Raw genomic sequence first — 20,498 nt, forward strand, 5'->3', positions numbered from 1 at the left:
GTAGTTGACTATAGTGGGGATGTCCGTAGTTGACTGTAGTGGGGATATCCGTAGTTGACTATAATGGAGATGGCCGTAGTTGATTGTAGTGGGGATAATAAACCATTACATTCGATGTCTTTGTAATAACAGTGTTATGATTGTGATAATGTATGAATGATTATATTTTTGACAGTGTTAACCAATAACATGTTACGTGCAAGAGACCATTGTATATTACGTGCTAGGAACAGAACCCACAGTATATTACGTTCTAGGGACAGAACGTATAGTATGTTACGTGCAAGATACAGAATTCACGGTATTTTACGTGCAAGGGACAGAACCAATAGGATGTTAAGTCTTAAGGACATAATCCATGGTATGCTACGTGCTAGGGACGGAACCCATAGTATGTTACGTGCTGCGGGCAGAAGCCATATTATGTTATGTGAAAGAGACAGAACCCATATTATGTTACGTGTTGTGGACAGAACCCATATTATGTTACGTGTTTGGGACAGAACCCACATTAAGTTACGTTTTAGGAAAAGAAACCATAGTATGTTACGTGCTAGGAACAGAACCTATAGTATGTTAGGTGCTACGGGCAGAACCAATATTATGTTATGTGCAAGGGACAGAACTCACAGTATGTTACCTGCTAGGGACAAAACCCATAGTATTTTACGTGCTGGGGACAAAACCCAAAGTATGTTACGTGCTAGGGACAGAACCCATAGTATGTAACGGCAAGGGAGATAACCCTATATATGCTACGTGCTAGAGACAGAACCCTTGGTACGTTACGTGCTAGGGACAAAACCCAAGGTACGTTACGTGCTAGGGAAATAATCAATATTATGTAACGTGCTAAGGACAAAAAAACCCATAATATGCCATTTGTTAGGGACAGAACCCTTAGGTTGGTACGTCCTAGGGGCACAGCCCATAGTTGGTTACATGTTAGGCACATATCCGATGGCATGTTACTTCCTAGAGACAGATAGCATTGTATACTAAGTTCTAAAACCAGAAATCATAGCCTTCTCTACGGGGGCATTGCGAAACTAAGAACCTTTTTATTGTGGGTATACCAGGTATTTTGAAGAACGATGATAAAAGTGAAACGAAAAGATCACAAATATGCATGTCCACGTTCAAATGATATTGGGGCAGCAGGCAAGTTCTAAGATCTACATGCAATGTCTATCATACCTGACATGTAAGATGTAATGAACAACTAATTATATTAGAGTATAACACATTTTATTCTCGTTCGTATGACATTTGATGAGATTTAGCATCAGAACTGATGTAATTTTCTCAGCATCAATCGCTTTCCAGGCTTCTCTGCAAATATAAAAACATACTATAAAACGCTACTATTCACTTCCCATTATATTCCCTTAATTCTTAATGGTGGAGTCCTGGGAGTCAATCTTATCAATTTAATGTTTGAAACCTTAACTCCTACAAATCACATTCTAACCAAACTCTTACAAGACTGAGTCATAGCAATGTAATGCTTTAAACTTGAGCACCTATTTATCACACTCAAGCCAAACGCTCCAAAAGAATACGATTTTTTTTCTGAGAAAGAGTCATAACAATTTAAAGCCTGAAACTTAAACCACTATCTTAGCAAGCGATACAGACCGGTAGATGTGAAATTAATACAAGAGGCCCCGTAAACTCGAATGAAGACAGGGATCATTAATTTGAACAAATTGCGTACCCTTCATCACAGCATGCAACATAAGTCATAATCAGGCTTATGGACCTCTTGGTTATTAAAACGATTACGTTTGAAAGGTCTAAGCATACTTATCTCCGTGACTTTGACCTTGAATGAGGGTCGAGGACATCCTTTTGAACTTGGTAGCACTTCATCACCGAATGATACAAATCTAATATAAGGTATCTTGGCCTCTTGGTTTTTTGGGTTTTTTTATTATCATATTAATAAATTTGACCCCTTTGACCTTGAATGAAGGTCAAGGTCATTAATTTGAACAAATTTGATAGCCCAAGTCAACACAGAAATCCGCCAACGATATTGAGTGACATTACAATATATTCTTACCTTAGAACCATTACTTATTTTCATGTTCAAGATTTAAATCACAAGATTTTAGAAATAAACATAAATACTGTTTCTATTTATTAGGATAAAGGTCGTATACTGTTTCTGTGACCAATGGTAAGATCTACCTTTTCCAATTTGTGTTATTGTTAAAATGGAGTAACGCCAGTTAAGAGGAAAGGCAAGACCGCAACAAGAACGCCGACTGAAAGTGAAAAACAAGAAGGGGTCAATACACATAGATACGACTATATATGGCCGTAACTAACAAACAGAGACAATTATATATAGATATTAGCATATATGGCTGTAACTAACAAACAGAGACTATTATATATAGATATTACCATATATGGTTGTAACTAACGACCAGAGACAATTACACATAGATATGACCATATATGGCTGTAGGTAACAAGTAGAGAGTTACGTATAGATATGACCATAAATGGCTATAACTAACAAGTAGAGACAGTTACACGCGTATATATATATGGCGTGTAATTAACAATAAGACTTGGATATGTCGTATGTAATAATTCAAACATAAACATTTATTCGTCTGTTACAAATTTTCGTCCGTCCCACCATCACGTTAAAGGACCCTGGCCCTGGCTGTTAATAGGACGTTCGACAACAACACCAAGCAGTTTATTAGTCCGTCACAACAACCACTTCATTCATCAGTCACAACAACCACTTCATTTATTCGTCATGACAATCAGTTCATTCAGCTGTCACGCTAATCATTTATTCATCCGTCACGCTAATCATTTATTCATCCGTCACGCCAACAATTTCATTCATCCGGCACGCCAACCAGTTCATTCATCCGTCACGCCAACCAGTCAATTCATCCGGCACGCAAACCAGTTCATTCATCCGTCACGCTAACCAGTCAATCCATCCGCCATGCAAGCCAGTTCATTCATCCGTCAAAACTACACGTTCTTTTATCGCCTCACTTTCCTATCAAGACTCATACATACTTATCTTTTATTTATCATTATTTAATCTAAAACCACTTACCTGCTCTGTCGCGAGAATCTACTGGTCCTGAAACAATATATATATAATTATAAGTTTTTAATTGTGCACAATGGCGTGAAGACATACACAATCCAAGGTACATTAAGATCTACACAATCTTATGTACATTAAGATCTACACAATCTACTGTACATTAAGATCTACACAAGCTACTGTACATAAAATGTACACAATCCAATTTGCATTAAGATCTACACAAGCTACTGTACATTAAGATCTACACAATTCATCGTACTTTAAGATATACACAATCTAACGTACATTAAGATGTAATACTTCATGTTTGTTCATTAGGAATCCTCACAACCTGCTTGAGAATCCCGGTCTTACCCGGAAGGAGACAATTGACGTTTTTTATTATGATGAATACGAATTCTGATTTAGAAACCACATACTGTATAACATACAATTTTCGTGTGCTCACTATTTCGAAGTTTGGAGCATTCACAATATTTCGTGGATGCAAAATGTCGCAATTGGCCCGTGGAACAGGAATATTACAATGACACATACACTACTTGTCGAATTTACGTTCGTAGTTCCATAGCAACAACGATAACCACGAAAGTTTACATCAAACGAAAGTTTACATCAAACGACAGATAATATCAAACGAACGTTTCACTGAAACTGATTCGCATTTTATGCTAAACAGTGTTAAATATATTCATAAAATCAACAACAACAAAAAAGAAACAAAATACCTGAAGTATCATTTTCTTGACAGCTGGTCGTGCCAGTGGCAGTGAAACCCTCGATACACTGACATACACGTAGAGGAGAACACTCCGTGTTTGCCACGCTACATTCTCCTATATTACATGCTTCACCTAAGACTGGGCCTGTATACAAAGTAATACACAACATCTAAGAAATATGTCCTAGTCAACAAATATTCAACGCACAATATCAATACATCACGTCATACATACGTTATATATAAAAATATACAATACATAATGCCATACACACCGTACATAACATCTTTAAATAAAATCCCTTTCTGTGATTGGCACTTAATACAAAGCTTTGCTGTGACGATGATCAACATAACGCCAAAATTATGTCATAGTAATTGTTCTCAATCAGAATCCTTGCAACGTTTTATCGCAGGCGGCTGATTCTGGTTAGCAGTTATTGAAAAAAAATATATTAGCCCCTACGCCTAATATATCAACAAGGTATAACATGTGTAATGTTAGAAGTGGGACTGAACTTTGAGTTTAAAATCCGACTAAAATGTTAAATGGACACAAACTACAATTAATAACGTACCTTGGTTAAGAATCCTTAAATATCAATGCATGTTATTCTTTCGTGTTGGGGCAATGATTTAAAGATGAGAAAATGGATCAAAAACGGTCGTGATAGCCGACGATGCATCGTCTGTTGAACAAATGTAGTCTATGTGAATTTAGAGTGCTTTGATATAATTGTCGACTAATCAGACTGTCCCTTTTTCAAGCAGATCTAAGATAAATAGCCTACTTCGGTTCCGCAGTCGAAGCACAGCATGACCTTCATGTGTTACACTTTGTTGATAAAGTAATAATAACCAGAAGCAGACGCCCGTTGTTTTATTCGTTCAGAGCGTACAGCAAAGCTTTTCCATGACGTTGATCTAAAATGGCGTTACAATCACGTCATGTCATCTTGAATGCATATATACGTATATGAACATTGAGGCAATAGAAGACAGAGGCGCCAAAAATAAATATGAAAAAATCAAATCGATATAACACACGTGTATGACATTCAAAACGACAATTGTTGACTAAACTAATACCGTAGAAATCTACATATAGAATTATGTAATCCTACTGTGTTGTGGTGTATTGAAAAGTTTTTATCTCCATTAACAGCGTCCTCTACGTCACCAAGCTTTAAATACGGGATACCTACCAGTCACACAAACTCCGTTTGTATTCTGTAACTGTGCATTACAGACACAGGTATCCTGGACGCATCTCGTGTTGTCAGCTTTATCACAAACCGTACCTCTTCCACACAGGCCACCGATATCTCCTGTCGCATAAATAATACATTGACAGACAGCTTTATTATAAACCGTACCCATATATCGTCCATAGATATAGCCTGTCACAAAATAAGCACATTGACAGACAGCTTTATTACAAACTTTACCACCTGTATCCTCCATGGAAAGGCAACTAGGACAATCAAAATGGATATTAATATTGATCTACTTGATAGTTTATCTTGAAAATAGATAAATAAAATTATGATAATATATGAGTCCATCCATGATCTAACTAAACTGCTTAGCAGTAAATGATATTTTTGTTTTCGTTTTGTTATGGTTATGGCCTGTTAACATGAAATGTACATTCAACTTAGTCTTTATGATTTAATCTATTGCGCAAGTTGTACATTATCCCTGTGGAAAACCACTTCAGTTTATGAACTATTTTCTCTCAGAAATTATTACGCCGCTGTGTCAGCCAATCAAAAGCTACGTGTTTTTAAACCAATGAAATGCTTGCTATAAGCAAGATATTATTAAAAATAACAGGGGCGGTGTCCCAACTTTCAGCCATCTGTTTATATACCTGGACAGAGCAGTCGGATGGTTGGATTCTCGAGGACATTGTTTCTAAAGAAGTTTAAATCCCGTACTGTCAGTGCCCGCCTGTATCGTTCAACTGGAGGGTGGTTAACAATGGCGCTGACAGCTCGGTCTATTCGGCTGAATGGTGGGCCTATACCAAGGGCAAACATTGTGGTACCATCCGCAGTATTAGCGGCGGCAGCACTTCTCAAATCGTTATTGATGAAATCTGACGCATCCAAGACCAAACCGTACCGAGGGACACCGGTTCTACCATTAGCGTCCAGTTCGGTTTTAATCGCAGTTAGACCTAGAATAATGATATGTACAAAAATATACATACATCAAATTTTTCTTCAATAAGAAGATGTACTTACTTTGAGTTATGCGAGTGTGCGAGAGATGCATGCGTATGGCGCGTGTACGTTTGGGAGACTTTATAGTGCTACCACACCGAATTATATTGCTTAAGACACCCAGCAGGACACCCCATCCGATCACATTATACTGGCAATGGGCGGACAAATCAGTCACACGCCTAAAATGATGAGCTTTAAGCAGGAGTAGCAACTACCACTGTATAGACTCTGGCGTGTTTCTGCCAGGGGACATAACCCAAATCATTCCTAAATGGTGCGATCGAAGTGCGAAGAGAGACATTGGAAAGAGGAAAGAAGAAAAAAAAGAGAAGAGTTAAAATAACACCCCAAAGTTCATTGTCCCTTTCGTGGCAACTATGATTTGGAAGCTGTTAGGCAAAATAAGGGGAACCAACATGTAATGAAACAGTATTTCTTATTTTTCCAATTGAGTTTGAACTTTTTGGAAAAAATGTAAAATCAAACCGACAAAAAAGAGTGAAGCCCTAATGAACGTACCTTCTGGAATTTGCGCGTTTGCCTCCACCTCACTCTGGTCACCTACTGCGGTGAAGGCGGCTGTTATGGCAGCAGTAGTCGTATGGTCAGGCAGGCCAAAGTTTTTAAGCACAGCAGTTGTCGTCATGCTATTAACCAATATGAATGTTTTAACCAATAATTACCTTCCGATATTTCAACTACCAAGTCTAGCGAGGCCTTATTATCGTATAATTCACCTTTTTTCAGTTATGGTATTATTACAATTAATCCCTTCCTTGTTAACTGTCTATTTGTAAACAATCAATCCCTCCTAACCTTGCATCTAATTATAACTACCAATCTCTACCTTAGTTATATATCTATTTTTTCAAACCAATCCATGCTTTCTCTGTATATAATTACCATTCTCTACCTCCGTTATGTATATTTTTTTCAAACTAATCCGGGCTTTCTCTATTTCTTATTATAACTACCAATCTCTACCTTCGTTATAATGTACGTCTAATCGCCGTCTTCCTTATATCTGAACTATTAGTATCAACCACTATATTCGTAACAAATCATTCTTAACGAAATTGTTATTTTCAAAAAACTCCAAATAATTAAAATGAGAGCAAAACATAAGCATGATATATACATTTCAATGGAATTAATTGAATACGATCAACTAAAGCCAGGTATTTATGGAAGGGTATTCGTCTTCTGCTGAATCAAAGACACCTGCCGTTAAAATCTAGTTCAAAACTGGGTCAGGTCACATTCTCTAAATAAGAGCTAGGGTGGTTACAATAGAAAACTAAGTACCTGGACAAGACTGGAAGACATTTGACTTCAGACCGCATACAGAAATAGAGCATTTCGAATGAGATAATAATTTCGATAATTCGGGATAGTAAGGCATGAATATTGTAAATAGCAAGGAACGACAACTCTGGATAGTAATTAACGACAGCTCGGGAGAAAGTAAGGAAGAAATACTCTGGGTAGTAAATTTTAGGAACGACAACTCTAGATAGTTATTAACTTAGATCATAAGTAATAACTGATCTAGGTAATAAGTAATGAATAGTCTGAATAATAAGTAATTGCTAGTCTGGGTAATAAGTAATGACTAGTCTGGATAATATATAATGACTAGTTTTAACAATGAGTAATGACTAATCTGGACAATAACTAGTCTAGATAATAAGTAATGACTAGTCTGGATAATAAGTAATGACTAGTCTGGATAATAAGTAATGACTAGTCTGGATAATAATAATAAGTAATGACTAGTCTGGATAATAAGTAATGACTAGTCTAGATAATAAGTAATGACTAGTCTGGATAATAAGTAATGACTAGTCTGGATAATAAGTAATGGCTAGTCTGGATAAGAAGTAGTCTGGGTAATAAGTAATGACTAGTCTAGATAATAAGTAATGTAAGTAATGACTAGTCTGGATAATAAGTAATGACTAGTCTGGGTAATAAGTAATGACTAGTCTGGATAATAAGTAATGACTAGTCTGGATAATAAGTAATGACTAGTCTGGGTAATAATAATAAGTAATGACAAGTCTGGGTAATAAGTAATGACTAGTCTGGGTAATAAGTAATGACTAGTCTGGATAATAAGTAATTACTAGTCTGGGTAATAAGTAATGACTAGTCTGGATAATAAGTAATGACTAGTCTGGATAATAAGTAATGACTAGTCTGGGTAATAATAATAAGTAATGCCTAGTCTGAGTAATAAGTAATGACTAGTCTGGATAATAAGTAATTACTAGTCTGGGTAATAAGTAGTCTGGATAATAAGTAATTAGTAGTCTGGGTAATAAGTAATGACTAGTCTGGAAAATAAGTAATGACTAGTCTGGGTAATAAGTAATGACAAGTCTTTTTAATAAGTAATGACTAGTCTGGGTAATAAGTAATGACTAGTCTGAATAATAAGTAATGACTAGTCTGGGTAATAAATAATGACTAGTCTGGGTAATAAGTAATGACTAGTCTGGGTAATAAGGAATGACAAGTCTGGGAAATAAGTAATGACTAGTCTGGGTAATAATAATAAGTAATGCCTAGTCTGAGTAATAAGTAATGACTAGTCTGGATAATAAGTAATTACTAGTCTGGGTAATAAGTAGTCTGGATAATAAGTAATTAGTAGTCTGGGTAATAAGTAATGACTAGTCTGGAAAATAAGTAATGACTAGTCTGGGTAATAAGTAATGACAAGTCTTTTTAATAAGTAATGACTAGTCTGGGTAATAAGTAATGACTAGTCTGGGTAATAAGTAATGACTAGTCTGGGTAATAAGTAATGACTAGTCTGGGTAATAAGTAATGACTAGTCTGGGTAATAAGTAATGACTAGTTTGAATAATAAGTAACGACTAGTCTGGATAATAGATAATGACTAATCTGGATAATAAGTAATGACTAATCTGGATAATATGCATAGATCACTCTGAATAAAAAAAAATAATGACAAGTCTGGGTAATAAGTAGTCTGGGTAAAAATTAATGTCTAGTCTGGATAATAAGTAATGACTAGTTTGGATAATAAGTAATGACTAGTCTGGGTAATAAGTAATGACTAGTCTGGGTAATAAGTAATGACTAGTCTGGATAATAAGTAATTACTAGTCTGGGTAATAAGTAGTCTGGATAATATGTAATTAGTAGTCTGGGTAATAAGTAATAACTAGTCTGGGTAATAAGTAATGACTAGTCTGGGTAATAAGTAATGACTAGTCTGGAAAATAAGTAATGACTAGTCTGGGTAATAAGTAATGACAAGTCTTTGTAATAAGTAATGACTAGTCTTTGTAATAAGTAATGACTAGTCTGGGTAATAAGGAATGACAAGTCTGGGAAATAAGTAATGACTAGTCTGAATAATAAGTAATAACAAGTTTGAATAAGAAGTAATGACTAGTCTTGATTATACGTAATGACTAGTCTGGATAATAGATAATGACTAATCTGGATAATAAGTAATGACTAATCTGGATAATATGCATAGATCACTCTGAATAAAAAAAAATAATGACAAGTCTGGGTAATAAGTAGTCTGGGTAAAAATTAATGTCTAGTCTGGATAATAAGTAATGACTAGTTTGGATAATAAGTAATGACTAGTCTGGGTAATAAGTAATGACTAGTCTGGGTAATAAGTAATGACTAGTCTGGATAATAAGTAATGACTAGTCTGGATAATAAGTAATGACTAGTGTGAATAATAAGTAATGACTAGTCTTTGTAGTAAGTAATAACTAGTCTGGGTAATAAGTAATGACTAGTCTTAATAATAAGTATAGACAGTTCCTGATAGTAACATAGTAAGGAAAGACAACTCAGTGTATATATTTATAACAACACAAACTACTTACGTGTAGTAGGCCATCCTATGCTGTCCTCCAATGTCCAGCTGTGTCGCTATCGCACTGTATACCCGGTTAACTTCTGCCACTGATCCTGGGTTCACGTTTCCAGTGTCTTCACTGGCAATTACCAAGTCAAATGGAGTGTTGACACATTCTGAAAGAGCATAGGTCTACTTCTAATGAAGGGAACGATGTTAAAGAAAATGTCTCCCTATAATAGATACTGGTCAGCTGTCCAACACTCTAATAAATGTAACGAGACGAATTCCCCGGACCCCGGAAGTCTACACCTACATGATAGGACAATGAACCAAACTTACTCTTAGGGTCAGCAAAGGTCATTTGTACCGTGTCCAGTAGCAGCACAAGAACAATACACCACTGAAACAAAAGATGTATCCCAATAACAAGAATGTGTTACAAAAACGAACAATGTAGTACAATAACAAAAAATGTATAACAATAACGAAAAATGTATTACAATAACGAAAAATGTATTACAAAATCGAACAATGTATTACAAAACCGAACAATGCATTACAAAAACGAACAATATATTACAAAATAACGAACAATGTATTACAATAACGAACAATGTATAACAACAACAAACACTGTATTAAAAAACGAACCAACGATGTATTACAATTACATTGTATGACCATAGTAATGTATTTCAATAACAATCTTATCCAACAACAAGCAATGTATGTAAGGATCGGTTGTCATTTTATTGCTTCCGTGGACTGACGTAGGGTAATGAATTTCCTACATATAAAATGAACTGACAAGCATTTCTCGAACCATTTGCACGAGGTTCACTTCCCTCCATCAGTCCATCGAAGTAACAAATTGGCAATGCATTCTTATTTTTACGTTTTCCAATTTCAAATTCCCGCCGCCGTCTGATTGAAATACGAATGCAATGTGCACTGTGAATACTATGGTATATGTGTGATTTGGTCACTCAGGACACAGGGACTACGAGAAGACAACAGTGATCACGAAATACCACAACATTCGAAAAAAAAATTAAAAACTTAGAAGTGTTGTAATATGAATGAATGTTGGATTCTTAGTTTTTTGGTTATACACAGATGGTATACTAGCAGTACTCTAAATCTAAAACCGGGGGTATTCGACGACCCGAAACCAGTAACCGCCATTTTGTCATAGACGAACAGAACCTCTCAGGTCATGAGGTCAGTGTTTTCGGAAGTGTCAGCGTTCGTCTTCATTACACTGGCATTTGTTTTAGCACATCAGCTGTTCCACTTGTATTTATATGCATGTATAACAATGTTACACAATTCGCAAAATGAGAGTGCATTCAAGTCTGAGGCGGTACAAAACTAGATCGCCAATGCAAACAGCGAATGTAATCACACGCCGGAAAAAATGTTATTCGTCTTTCAGAACAAAAGCACTCTAGCCAGCATCTTCATCGGGAAATGAAGTAATCAGAGTTTATCAGTTACGTTGAGGCAGTGGGAAGTGAAAATATAAATATTTCAACAACAAACAATGTATCACAACAATAAACAATGTACTACAATAACGAACAATGTATTATATTTACATCTTTCCCTTTTTTGGTTTAGTATCTGGCTGCGAATAAATCAGCGTATATCAGTGTAAAAAGGCTAAGAGGTTAATAAGCGCGAGAATCGGTAACAAAAGCATGACGTCGTCTATTTGTGACGTAACGAAGCATCAACTATCCTGTGCCATTTCGACAGGACTGATCAATGCATTTTTTTATTTTAATTTTTATTATTATGATTTTTTTTTTTTTTTTTCGTTTTCTCCTGTTTCTCTATTGTTTAACCCGAGGGTCCAATTACAGAATTGATAAAAATAGAAACAGAAGTATAAGAAAATATCACAGATACATGCATATAAATAAATTATGAAATGTGTAGCCTTGGTGAAATAAGAGAGAAATACATGTAACAAAAGGCTCGTTTAAAACATGTTGCTTTAAGGCGAGATTTAAAAGAAGGCAACGTACAATTATATATACCGCCTAGGTCACCGGTGTTTTTGTTAAAAGAAATTACTGTACGATAAATGGTACTATTTTCTAAGATTGATCCAACTAGGCGAACTAACAAATTGTAAAACCCCAAAAGAACGTGAACATTTTTTGGGACTAAAGTTCCTTTCTTTTCTTCTAAGAACGGACAATCAAAAAGTCTGTGAATACATTTTAAAAGGAAACAAATATCCATATATTGCCGTCTACTTTCCAATGTAGGTAGATTAAAATGTTACAGAAATCAGGATAACAATGTCTTTGATGATCAAAATTCGCCTTAAAACACAAATATTTCAAAAACTTTCTTTGGACCGATTCCAGTTGGTGAATCAGGGTAGTTTGGTGCGGTGACCCGATCTCACTGCAATATCCCATCTAACTTCTAACCAGACAGACATATAATGACCGTATCACTGAAGTGTTTTAAAAACATTGACAGGAACGCTTTAAAAATCCAAGCATTTGCATACCTTTTAATACAAAATTTTTGACATTGTAAGAAAATTAAAAAATTGTCAGAGATCCAGACTCCTGGGACTTTAACATGAATGACTTTGAATAAAATATTCCATCCCATTATGTAAGAGTAGAGAATATGAGAGTGTTTTAAAGTAAAAGTTATGGTACAACATTTATCAATGATAACTTTCATACGTCAATTATTACACCAGTCTAACACTCTATTTATGGCATCCTGTCATTGCTTACATTCATATATGAAAGATATTATTTTGCAAAATTTACTGTCATCAGCAAACATAAAACATGTAAAATGTTTCAAAACATCAGGTAAGTCATTATTAAATGTCAAATATAATTAGGGGCCAAGGATGATTTCACATTTTTGGACTTAACTGTTTACATTTAAACCATCATTGCGTTGGCAATTTGAATGTTTCTATTTCATTTTAGTTTTAAAACTTTGCAATGTTAAATTCATTGAAAATGATACATAACGAAGTGGGAAAATAATCATTTTTTCATTTTATTTTCACATTTTATAATAACTGGAGCACTTACAAGAATATACTAGATTTGTCAATTCTAAAAACATTAATACATATCCGATAACACACTTTTAAAATATTGCTTTGATTTGTTGTGTGTATGTTCAAAACAGAAGAATTTACATAAAATAAATATCGTTTCAAACTCTAATCTTTGATCCACCATAGCTCAAAAACGAGCTCACCGACGTATGATTTTCTTTTCATTTTTTATTTCTTCGTATTCTCCCCTTTAAAATGAGGTATATCATTTAAAAAATATGTTTGCGAACTTTTGTAAGAAACGCGGATTCATACAGTTTGCAAAAAAAAAAATTCATAGGAAACTAAAAATATGACATCAACGCTTATAATCAATTATAAACATTGTGTTACCACGACAAAATATACAGATTACAATGAAAAATGTCATATATATACACTGAACATTTAAACTAATATTTTAGATTTATATAGAACTTACCTTTAACACCGCCATCTTCCAAATTCTGACAAGCGACCAGAAAGCGAATGTCTAACCGCAATCACGTGATATTACCCAGGAAGCCGTGCTAATAAATCATGTACAACACACCTTATCTTAATATACCAGAATGTTTAATAAGCCAATAACCTCAGAAATGCGACTAGCCTGTTTTCATAAATTCTGATTATTAGGGTAAAGTGATAGTGAGTCGGACACCCTTTCTATTCAGTATAACCGTGCGTCGGGATATGAAGGTCGCTGCTTACGAAATGGGTATCGTCCGAGAGATTACACTTTCTTCTTCGTGTTAACATTCTGAAACTCTCGTCTTTTTCCATATTATACAATACAGAGCGAATAAAGTACATAACCAACGATTCGATCGAAAGTCGGACGGATTCGACTTTGAGTCGGACATTCATATTTGCTTCGATATTAAGTCGGACAGTTAGTCGGAGTTAACTTCTTCTGCAACTGTTAACTAATAACAATGGAATCTTTGATAATAAAAACAGTCATAAGGTGTTTCTTGAGATCAATCTACAAACGGTTATAATGTATCTGATAACTAACATAAACTAAATCGTATTCATGATACCTCTCAGACAGAACACCGTCAGTAGAAAATAATGTTGGCGTCTGCTAAAACTGGTTCCATCCGAAAATCACAAACAAATCTTCAAAGCACGGGTTACTGAATGTTATTTGTTAGTACTACTGGGGAGTTTTATGTATAAAATGACCAAATATATCGACATTATTACGGAAACATAATTCAAATTCAAAATGTATTAAAGAGACATTACTTCGTTTGAATTAAGTGTATGTCGCCAAATTGAAATTTAATGGGAAATGAGGAGTATTTTTCTCAAGTAGTAAAATTTATAATCTTAGAATTAACACGACAGTTTTACTCTCAAAGGAAAGCAAAGTACTTCTAGTGTAATATCATAAACATTCTCAAGTCGACCCAAAGTATCACTAATTACCACACAGTCAGACGGTATTTGTGTACGAAACGTCATTTCTCCGTACAATTTGACGTTACTCTGATTACTGGTAGACACAAAATCTCATATAATTATCATTCGGGCATAGATTTTATCAATAGATGCACGTTTCTGATGTTCCGAACGAAGGGATGCCTAACGAAACCATAATTCAAACTCAAAATTGATTAAAAGTTGTCAAATTATAAACAAAAATATAGGTTTGTATAGAGAGTCCAGAAAAAAAAGTAAAAAGAGAAAAGTGCTCAGAGTTAGCGTAACTGCTTCTTTAATTATTACATCCGGGTTACAATGTCAAAGGAACCCGGATGTCAAAATTATAGATGAGAGAACGGAACCACTAGACATATCAACAAGCATCAAACACGTCTGACTACATATCATATAGCATTATTTCCCAATGACATAATGTCAACTTGAGTTAAAATGTTATAAATTTCCGTGCACTTTGATGTAGCGGTGAAAACTTCAAACTTCTTCACAAGTTCCATCGGTGGGATCGAGCTGAGTACTTGCCATGAATGGTGCTAGGATGGTCTTGACCAAGTGTTGTTATTTTTCGGATCGGTCCGAAATCCATGATGGCCGCCATGGCCAACAGTGCCAACATACTTGAGCTGGAAATTTTGCGGATGTCAAGGAAGGAGAGCCAACAAAGTGTTGTTATTTTTCAGCCTCGTAGAAACATTGACATGACAGCCACGGTTGTCATTTTGTAACATGCATGTGCAATCATAGCTTTCCTGAACAACACCTATTTCAAACTTCTTCTCAAGTTCCACAAGTGAGATTAAGCTCTTACTTACCTGAAATGATCCTGACCCAAGTGTTGTTATTTTGTTGGGTCAGTCCGAAATGCATGACTGCCATGGCCAACAGTGCCAACATACTTGTTACTGGGTAGGTATACTACAATAGTACAATGGTCTTTAGAGATAGATGACCGTTAAGGCCCATTGGGCCTCTTGTTTCAAATTGTTCACATGTATATGACATATATTCTCTTTTATGGAGACTTCCGTGACATTATTCCATAATGGCCGACTGAGAGGTTACCTTGACTCCCAGGCTGCTTCGACTGTTCCTTTAGTGAATGGATATGCCCTTATCAACTAAGATATATTAGAAGAAATCTGAAATTAAAGAAACGTAAATATTTGATAGGGTTTGATATGTTGCAGAACACAATTTAAATACAAATACAAAATGCAAGTTCCTTGTTTGGTGTTTATGTTACTCAACGACTCCTACATGATCAGTGTGTGGTTGTTCCGATGTATGAAGACCTTGTATTAAACGCATATTAGAAGATTGTTGAATTGGTTATACCTGGTTACAGCAAAATAATATTGATCCCGTGTGGGTGTGTAATTATATAAACAAAAAATAACGTGAAAAACCAGTTAACACAAAAATATTTACATTTGCTCTGCATTTCCCAATTGACACAATGCTAAGAGGCAGTTGCCACCATACGCCTATAACACCCAGTGCCTCAGGCTATAACACCCAGTGGGTCATGTGACATTAAAAAAAGGCGGGAGTTTTTGTGTGGTGGTTTAGTTTTTTCAAAGTTGACGAAAATAGTAGGACAATGTAAATATAAGTATTGAACAGTGGTTTTAATGTTGTTATAGTCGATATGGCAGCAAGATGTATGGTGGGCAAATGTAGCATGGAAACCCAAACGGGTTCCCAGGCCATTTTCCCACCATACATCTTGCTGCCATATCAACTATAACAACATTAAAACCACTGTTCATTGCTTAAATGGTAATCGGATGTTGAAAACTCTTCAAAAGCTTCATGTTAACGAATTTTCAAAGAAGAACTGTGTTTTGAAAAATGCTTTGATATTTCAGATGTGAACAATATTGTGTAAATCTAGAATATGTATTCATAAATCACCAATTGAAACTGACAGGTGGGGAAATATAGACAGCTGAACGGAAACTGGTGATGAATTCCATTATATTTTAGAATGTCCAGAATATTATATACAAAGGAGAGATTTATTTGGTAAAAGAGTTAACATTTTGAAATATTCTTCTCTTATGAATGTCCAAGTATAAGAACTGAATTTGGGTAAGTTTATCAAATGTATTAATAACAAAGTCTGTTGTGTAAATCAAAATCTACAATAGACTATATGCTGTTCTGAAAACACAAATAAGCATAATATTCTGACAGCCTTTCCAATCGCGATTGCTTGGTCTATTTAGAATTTTGATTTTGGTTGCCTCCTATCGTCAAAACTTTAGGCCCTTAGCATCACTTAAGAGTCCTAGGATAACGAAACAGCTGTATGTCGCAGTTAATTTTGACACTACTGTATCAAACTCTCTCTTTGTTTCGAAAAGTGCTAATATTTTGTTCGTCCTTCGTACAATCCATTGGCAGCCCCATGGGTTCTCTCGGCAGACCTGTTTTGTTTCCAAATTAGGTTAATTTTATCAAGTATTTACCAGAACAGGTAAAAAAAGACGTAAAGTCGCCAAATGTCACTCATATCAACGATCTGTTTTTTCTTTGTTTTTCTTACATCGGACACAATTCCATGGCAGACGCTTAATTCGTAACTACGTAACCGGTATTAACCATTTCTAGATAGTAACATACCTACTTTCTCAACATTTGATATTTTCATGTTCCAGTTTATAGTATGATTTAGATGTAGATGGACAATATCGACTATTGAACAAAAAAAAATACAACACGGGTGTTGCGACAACGTATAAAGTATACTACATGAACATATTTATCTTGTACGTGCATGATAGTAAATAAATCCTTGTACGTACAACGTACTATATTGTACGTTAAAAATATCAATTTGAGCGTACAATATAGTAACCTGACGTACAAAATACTAAACGGTACGTACAAGATGAAGACATTTTATAATGGTCACCATACGCCGTCGTAGAATTCCGAGTGATGCAGGTCATGGGAATATTTTATGATCGACACCCTGAGAACATTAAGAAGAATTCTATTTCCCAATAGGCGCGTTCGATTGTATGTTTCTTTGCTAGGGTCATCGCCAGTGCCATCTTGAGGTGGGGTATCCTTGTAGTAGTTTGTGACTACTTCACTGAACAAACTGGCCTAACCAGGTTATCCCTGTAAATTTATATTGTGTAACATTTTGTCGTTATATTAACTTTTCTATAAAACTGGATTTATTTATACTTTTTTTACTTGAGACCAAATATAGAAATTCATGTCAAACCCAAGTAGTATGGTTTCAGTTACACCGAGTGAAGTGACTTTGGACGTGTTTCTTACCCACCATACATACGCGTGTATTTTAGTACACGTATCGATAATACTACAGGCGTCTGCTTCTGGTTAGAATTTGGGAAAATATTAGCCCCTACTCTTACGATATAGAGGATATTGAAGGGTTTCCCGTTTAATATAACATATATTTCACGAGTATAACAGAATATCGATATTTTCACGAGTGCGAAGCACCAGTGAAAAATATCGAAATATTCTGTCATACGAGTGAAATATATGTTATATTTAACGGGAAACCATTCAATTTTCTTTTTATTGCATTTCATTAACTTAAAAACTAAATTGAAAACATCGAAAAATTAATAGTGTCAAAAAGTGCGGGAATAAGGAATGACGTCATCTCTTTGTAACGTTACTCCACGTCAACTTGACGGCGCCATTTTTAAAGGACTGATCAACGCAATTTAAGCGTTTTGCTGCTGTTATAAGAAAATCTGTGCATGAATAGCTAACGTCAACTGAGTATTTTGTCAAAAACTAGTCTGAAAATTTCAGAAATACAGCAAAATAACCAATTTATCTATCTCCGCCTCGACTGGAAAAATCAGCATGCTTCAACAAGGTGAATACAAAGGTCCGATCTGATTGGTCAAAAACGGAAAACTTATATTTTCACTGCAAAATCTTATATTTTCACTGCTCATCGCTGCAGTGAAAATGTAAGTGTTATTACTTTGATAAATTTCTATATTTCACTGGCAAAAATGCAATAAATAGTAATACTAACCAGAAGCAGACGCCTGTGATAAACATATTATGGGCCGTGGGTTGGGAGTCCGTGTCAAGTCCCTGTGTAATGGAAACGTAACCATTCGGTACTTTGAATAATACTATAACGACGATAGCAAATGTATTGTGTATTTTTATCAACATGGATCTATAGAAACCCCATTTTAGAAATCCCCCTCAGAAGAGGTAAATCTTTTATACTATGATAACCCTAGCATTTCCCAGAGATATTCAGTCATTTTCACCCCTATCTTGCTCGCGGCCTTTGTGGTTATACACACACACATCATATACCTACACTAGCATCTATAATAAGTAGCCCTCGGCTTTATATTTAAACCGACGCACATATAAATAATTTTACATAGTAGGTTAGTTATTAGTAATTAACGTCCCATCAGTACTATAAGGTCATTAGGGCCATAAATTGGTGAGTACAAATTTGAATAAAATGGGCAAAAAAGAAAACGACGCCAAACAAATGAAGATCAAAAAATTAAATATATATTGGAATACTGACAATAAGTTTAAAATCAAAAAGTGGCTATGGCTAATCAGATCTTGTGATAAAGTCCAACAACTTAGATAGTTCAAGATTTTGTGTATATTAACAGAACCGAAAAGAGCCTTTAGACTTGCTGTGTTGCTGTAAAAACTAGTTCTTGTTAGCGGCCACTTTTGTTTGCTATTGAAATCTTTAAAACTTTAGTCATAAATTAATGGCGACGATACATATTTTCCTTGATATGGAGCAGCAAATAATTAAGTTTCTAAAAAAGTAAACTTTCTATATATTTTATGTCTTCATTTTAAAAAGATACTTAGTCCAGAACGCCCGAATGAATTTCAACCAAATATTCGTCTGTAGTATCCGTGGGTGCAAGGAACACAGTTTTGTGTGAAAGCGTCTTACTATACATCTATTGGGGGAAAAGCAAGGAATAATAAATTTACAAGAGGCCCATGGGTCTGAACGGTCACCTGAATTTTGATTTATTTTGGTAGATTTGATTCTTGTGACCTTGAATTTGAGGTAATTGTGTTCACCCTTGTAAGCTTCAGGCCAAATATCAGGTTTCAAGGTATGCTGGTCCTCCAGATGGCAATTTAAAAGATTAAAGCATATTTGAGCCTGATGGCTGTAAATGAAGGTCAAGGTCATGCTCATTCATTTGAATCATTATTCTAGCCCTTTACTCCAGCATGATTTAGGTCGAATATCAGGTTTCTAGGACTCTTGGCTAATGAGAAGAAGTCGTTTTAAAGTTTTAGTATATTTGACCCTGTGACCTTGAATGAAGGTCAATGGCATTTGAACAATCTTGATAGTGCTTCATCCAATCATTCTGTAGGCCAAATACCAGGTCTCTCAATGCCTGTTGATTAATCAGAAGTCGTTTAATAATTTAAGCGTATTTGACCCTTGTGACTTTGAATGAAGGTCAATGTCATTACTTTAAACATTCTTGATAGCCCTTCAACCAAGAATGATATAAGCCCAATATCAGGTCTTTAGGCCTCTTGGTTAATGAGAAGTTGTTTAAAGACTTAAGCATATTTGACCAATGACCTTGAATGAAAGTCAAGGTCATTCCTTTGAACAATCATTTGAACCATCATTCTAGCCGTTTACCCCAGCATCCTAAAGGCCAAATAGCAGGTCTCTAGGTTATTGAGAAAAAATTGTTAATGTAAATTGCTCAAGAAAGGACGACAGAAGACTGAAGACACACGATGGCAGACGACAGAGAAAATGTGATTGGAAAACGTCACTTGATAATTCGGTATTAATGATTACAAGTTATGTCCTATTGGTAAGACCAAATAATTCAGTGTTTAACATGTAAAATTTCACCATTTTTGAGCTTTTTGTTGAGCTATGCCATGGGTCTTAAATGCTACTAGAAGGATACTTAAGAATGGTTTAAGCCCTTCAGGCAGAGGGCGGATAAGTAGGAGGCAACCTAATTGAAGTCCCTTCAGATTCTGGGCTTTTTCTTTCTCGTGTTCCACAACTGAGACATTGA

General features: G+C 35.3%; 1 protein-coding gene across 1 annotated transcript; it reads right to left on the bottom strand.

The window, feature by feature from the left end:
• Positions 1–1,231: 1,231 nt before the first annotated feature.
• LOC117315773 lies at positions 1,232–11,696 on the bottom strand. Its single transcript, XM_033870131.1, has 9 exons — positions 10,239–11,696; positions 9,925–10,072; positions 6,563–6,690; positions 5,686–5,994; positions 5,018–5,140; positions 3,820–3,957; positions 3,095–3,121; positions 2,194–2,270; positions 1,232–1,332 (listed from the first exon to the last, which is right to left on the bottom strand). The coding sequence occupies exons 1-8, from the start codon at positions 10,258–10,260 to the stop codon at positions 2,215–2,217; spliced, it is 951 nt and encodes a 316-aa protein (XP_033726022.1). The 5' UTR covers positions 10,261–11,696; the 3' UTR covers positions 1,232–1,332; positions 2,194–2,214.
• Positions 11,697–20,498: the final 8,802 nt, after the last annotated feature.

The sequence above is a fragment of the Pecten maximus genome, chromosome 17 (genome assembly GCF_902652985.1).
Source record: "Pecten maximus chromosome 17, xPecMax1.1, whole genome shotgun sequence".
Lineage (NCBI taxonomy): Eukaryota > Metazoa > Mollusca > Bivalvia > Pectinida > Pectinidae > Pecten > Pecten maximus.

What these genes read in the sequence shown, in the direction of transcription:
- LOC117315773 (XM_033870131.1), bottom strand. Translation starts at nt 10,260, where the DNA reads ATGACCTTTGCTGACCCTAAGA. An exon ending in GACCTTTGCTGACCCTAAGA is followed by an intron (nt 10,073 to 10,238) that starts GTAAGTTTGGTT and finishes ATGCTCTTTCAG; the next exon opens with AATGTGTCAACACTCCATTT. An exon ending in AAACGGAGTTTGTGTGACTG is followed by an intron (nt 3,958 to 5,017) that starts GTAGGTATCCCG and finishes CTTTGTATACAG; the next exon opens with GCCCAGTCTTAGGTGAAGCA.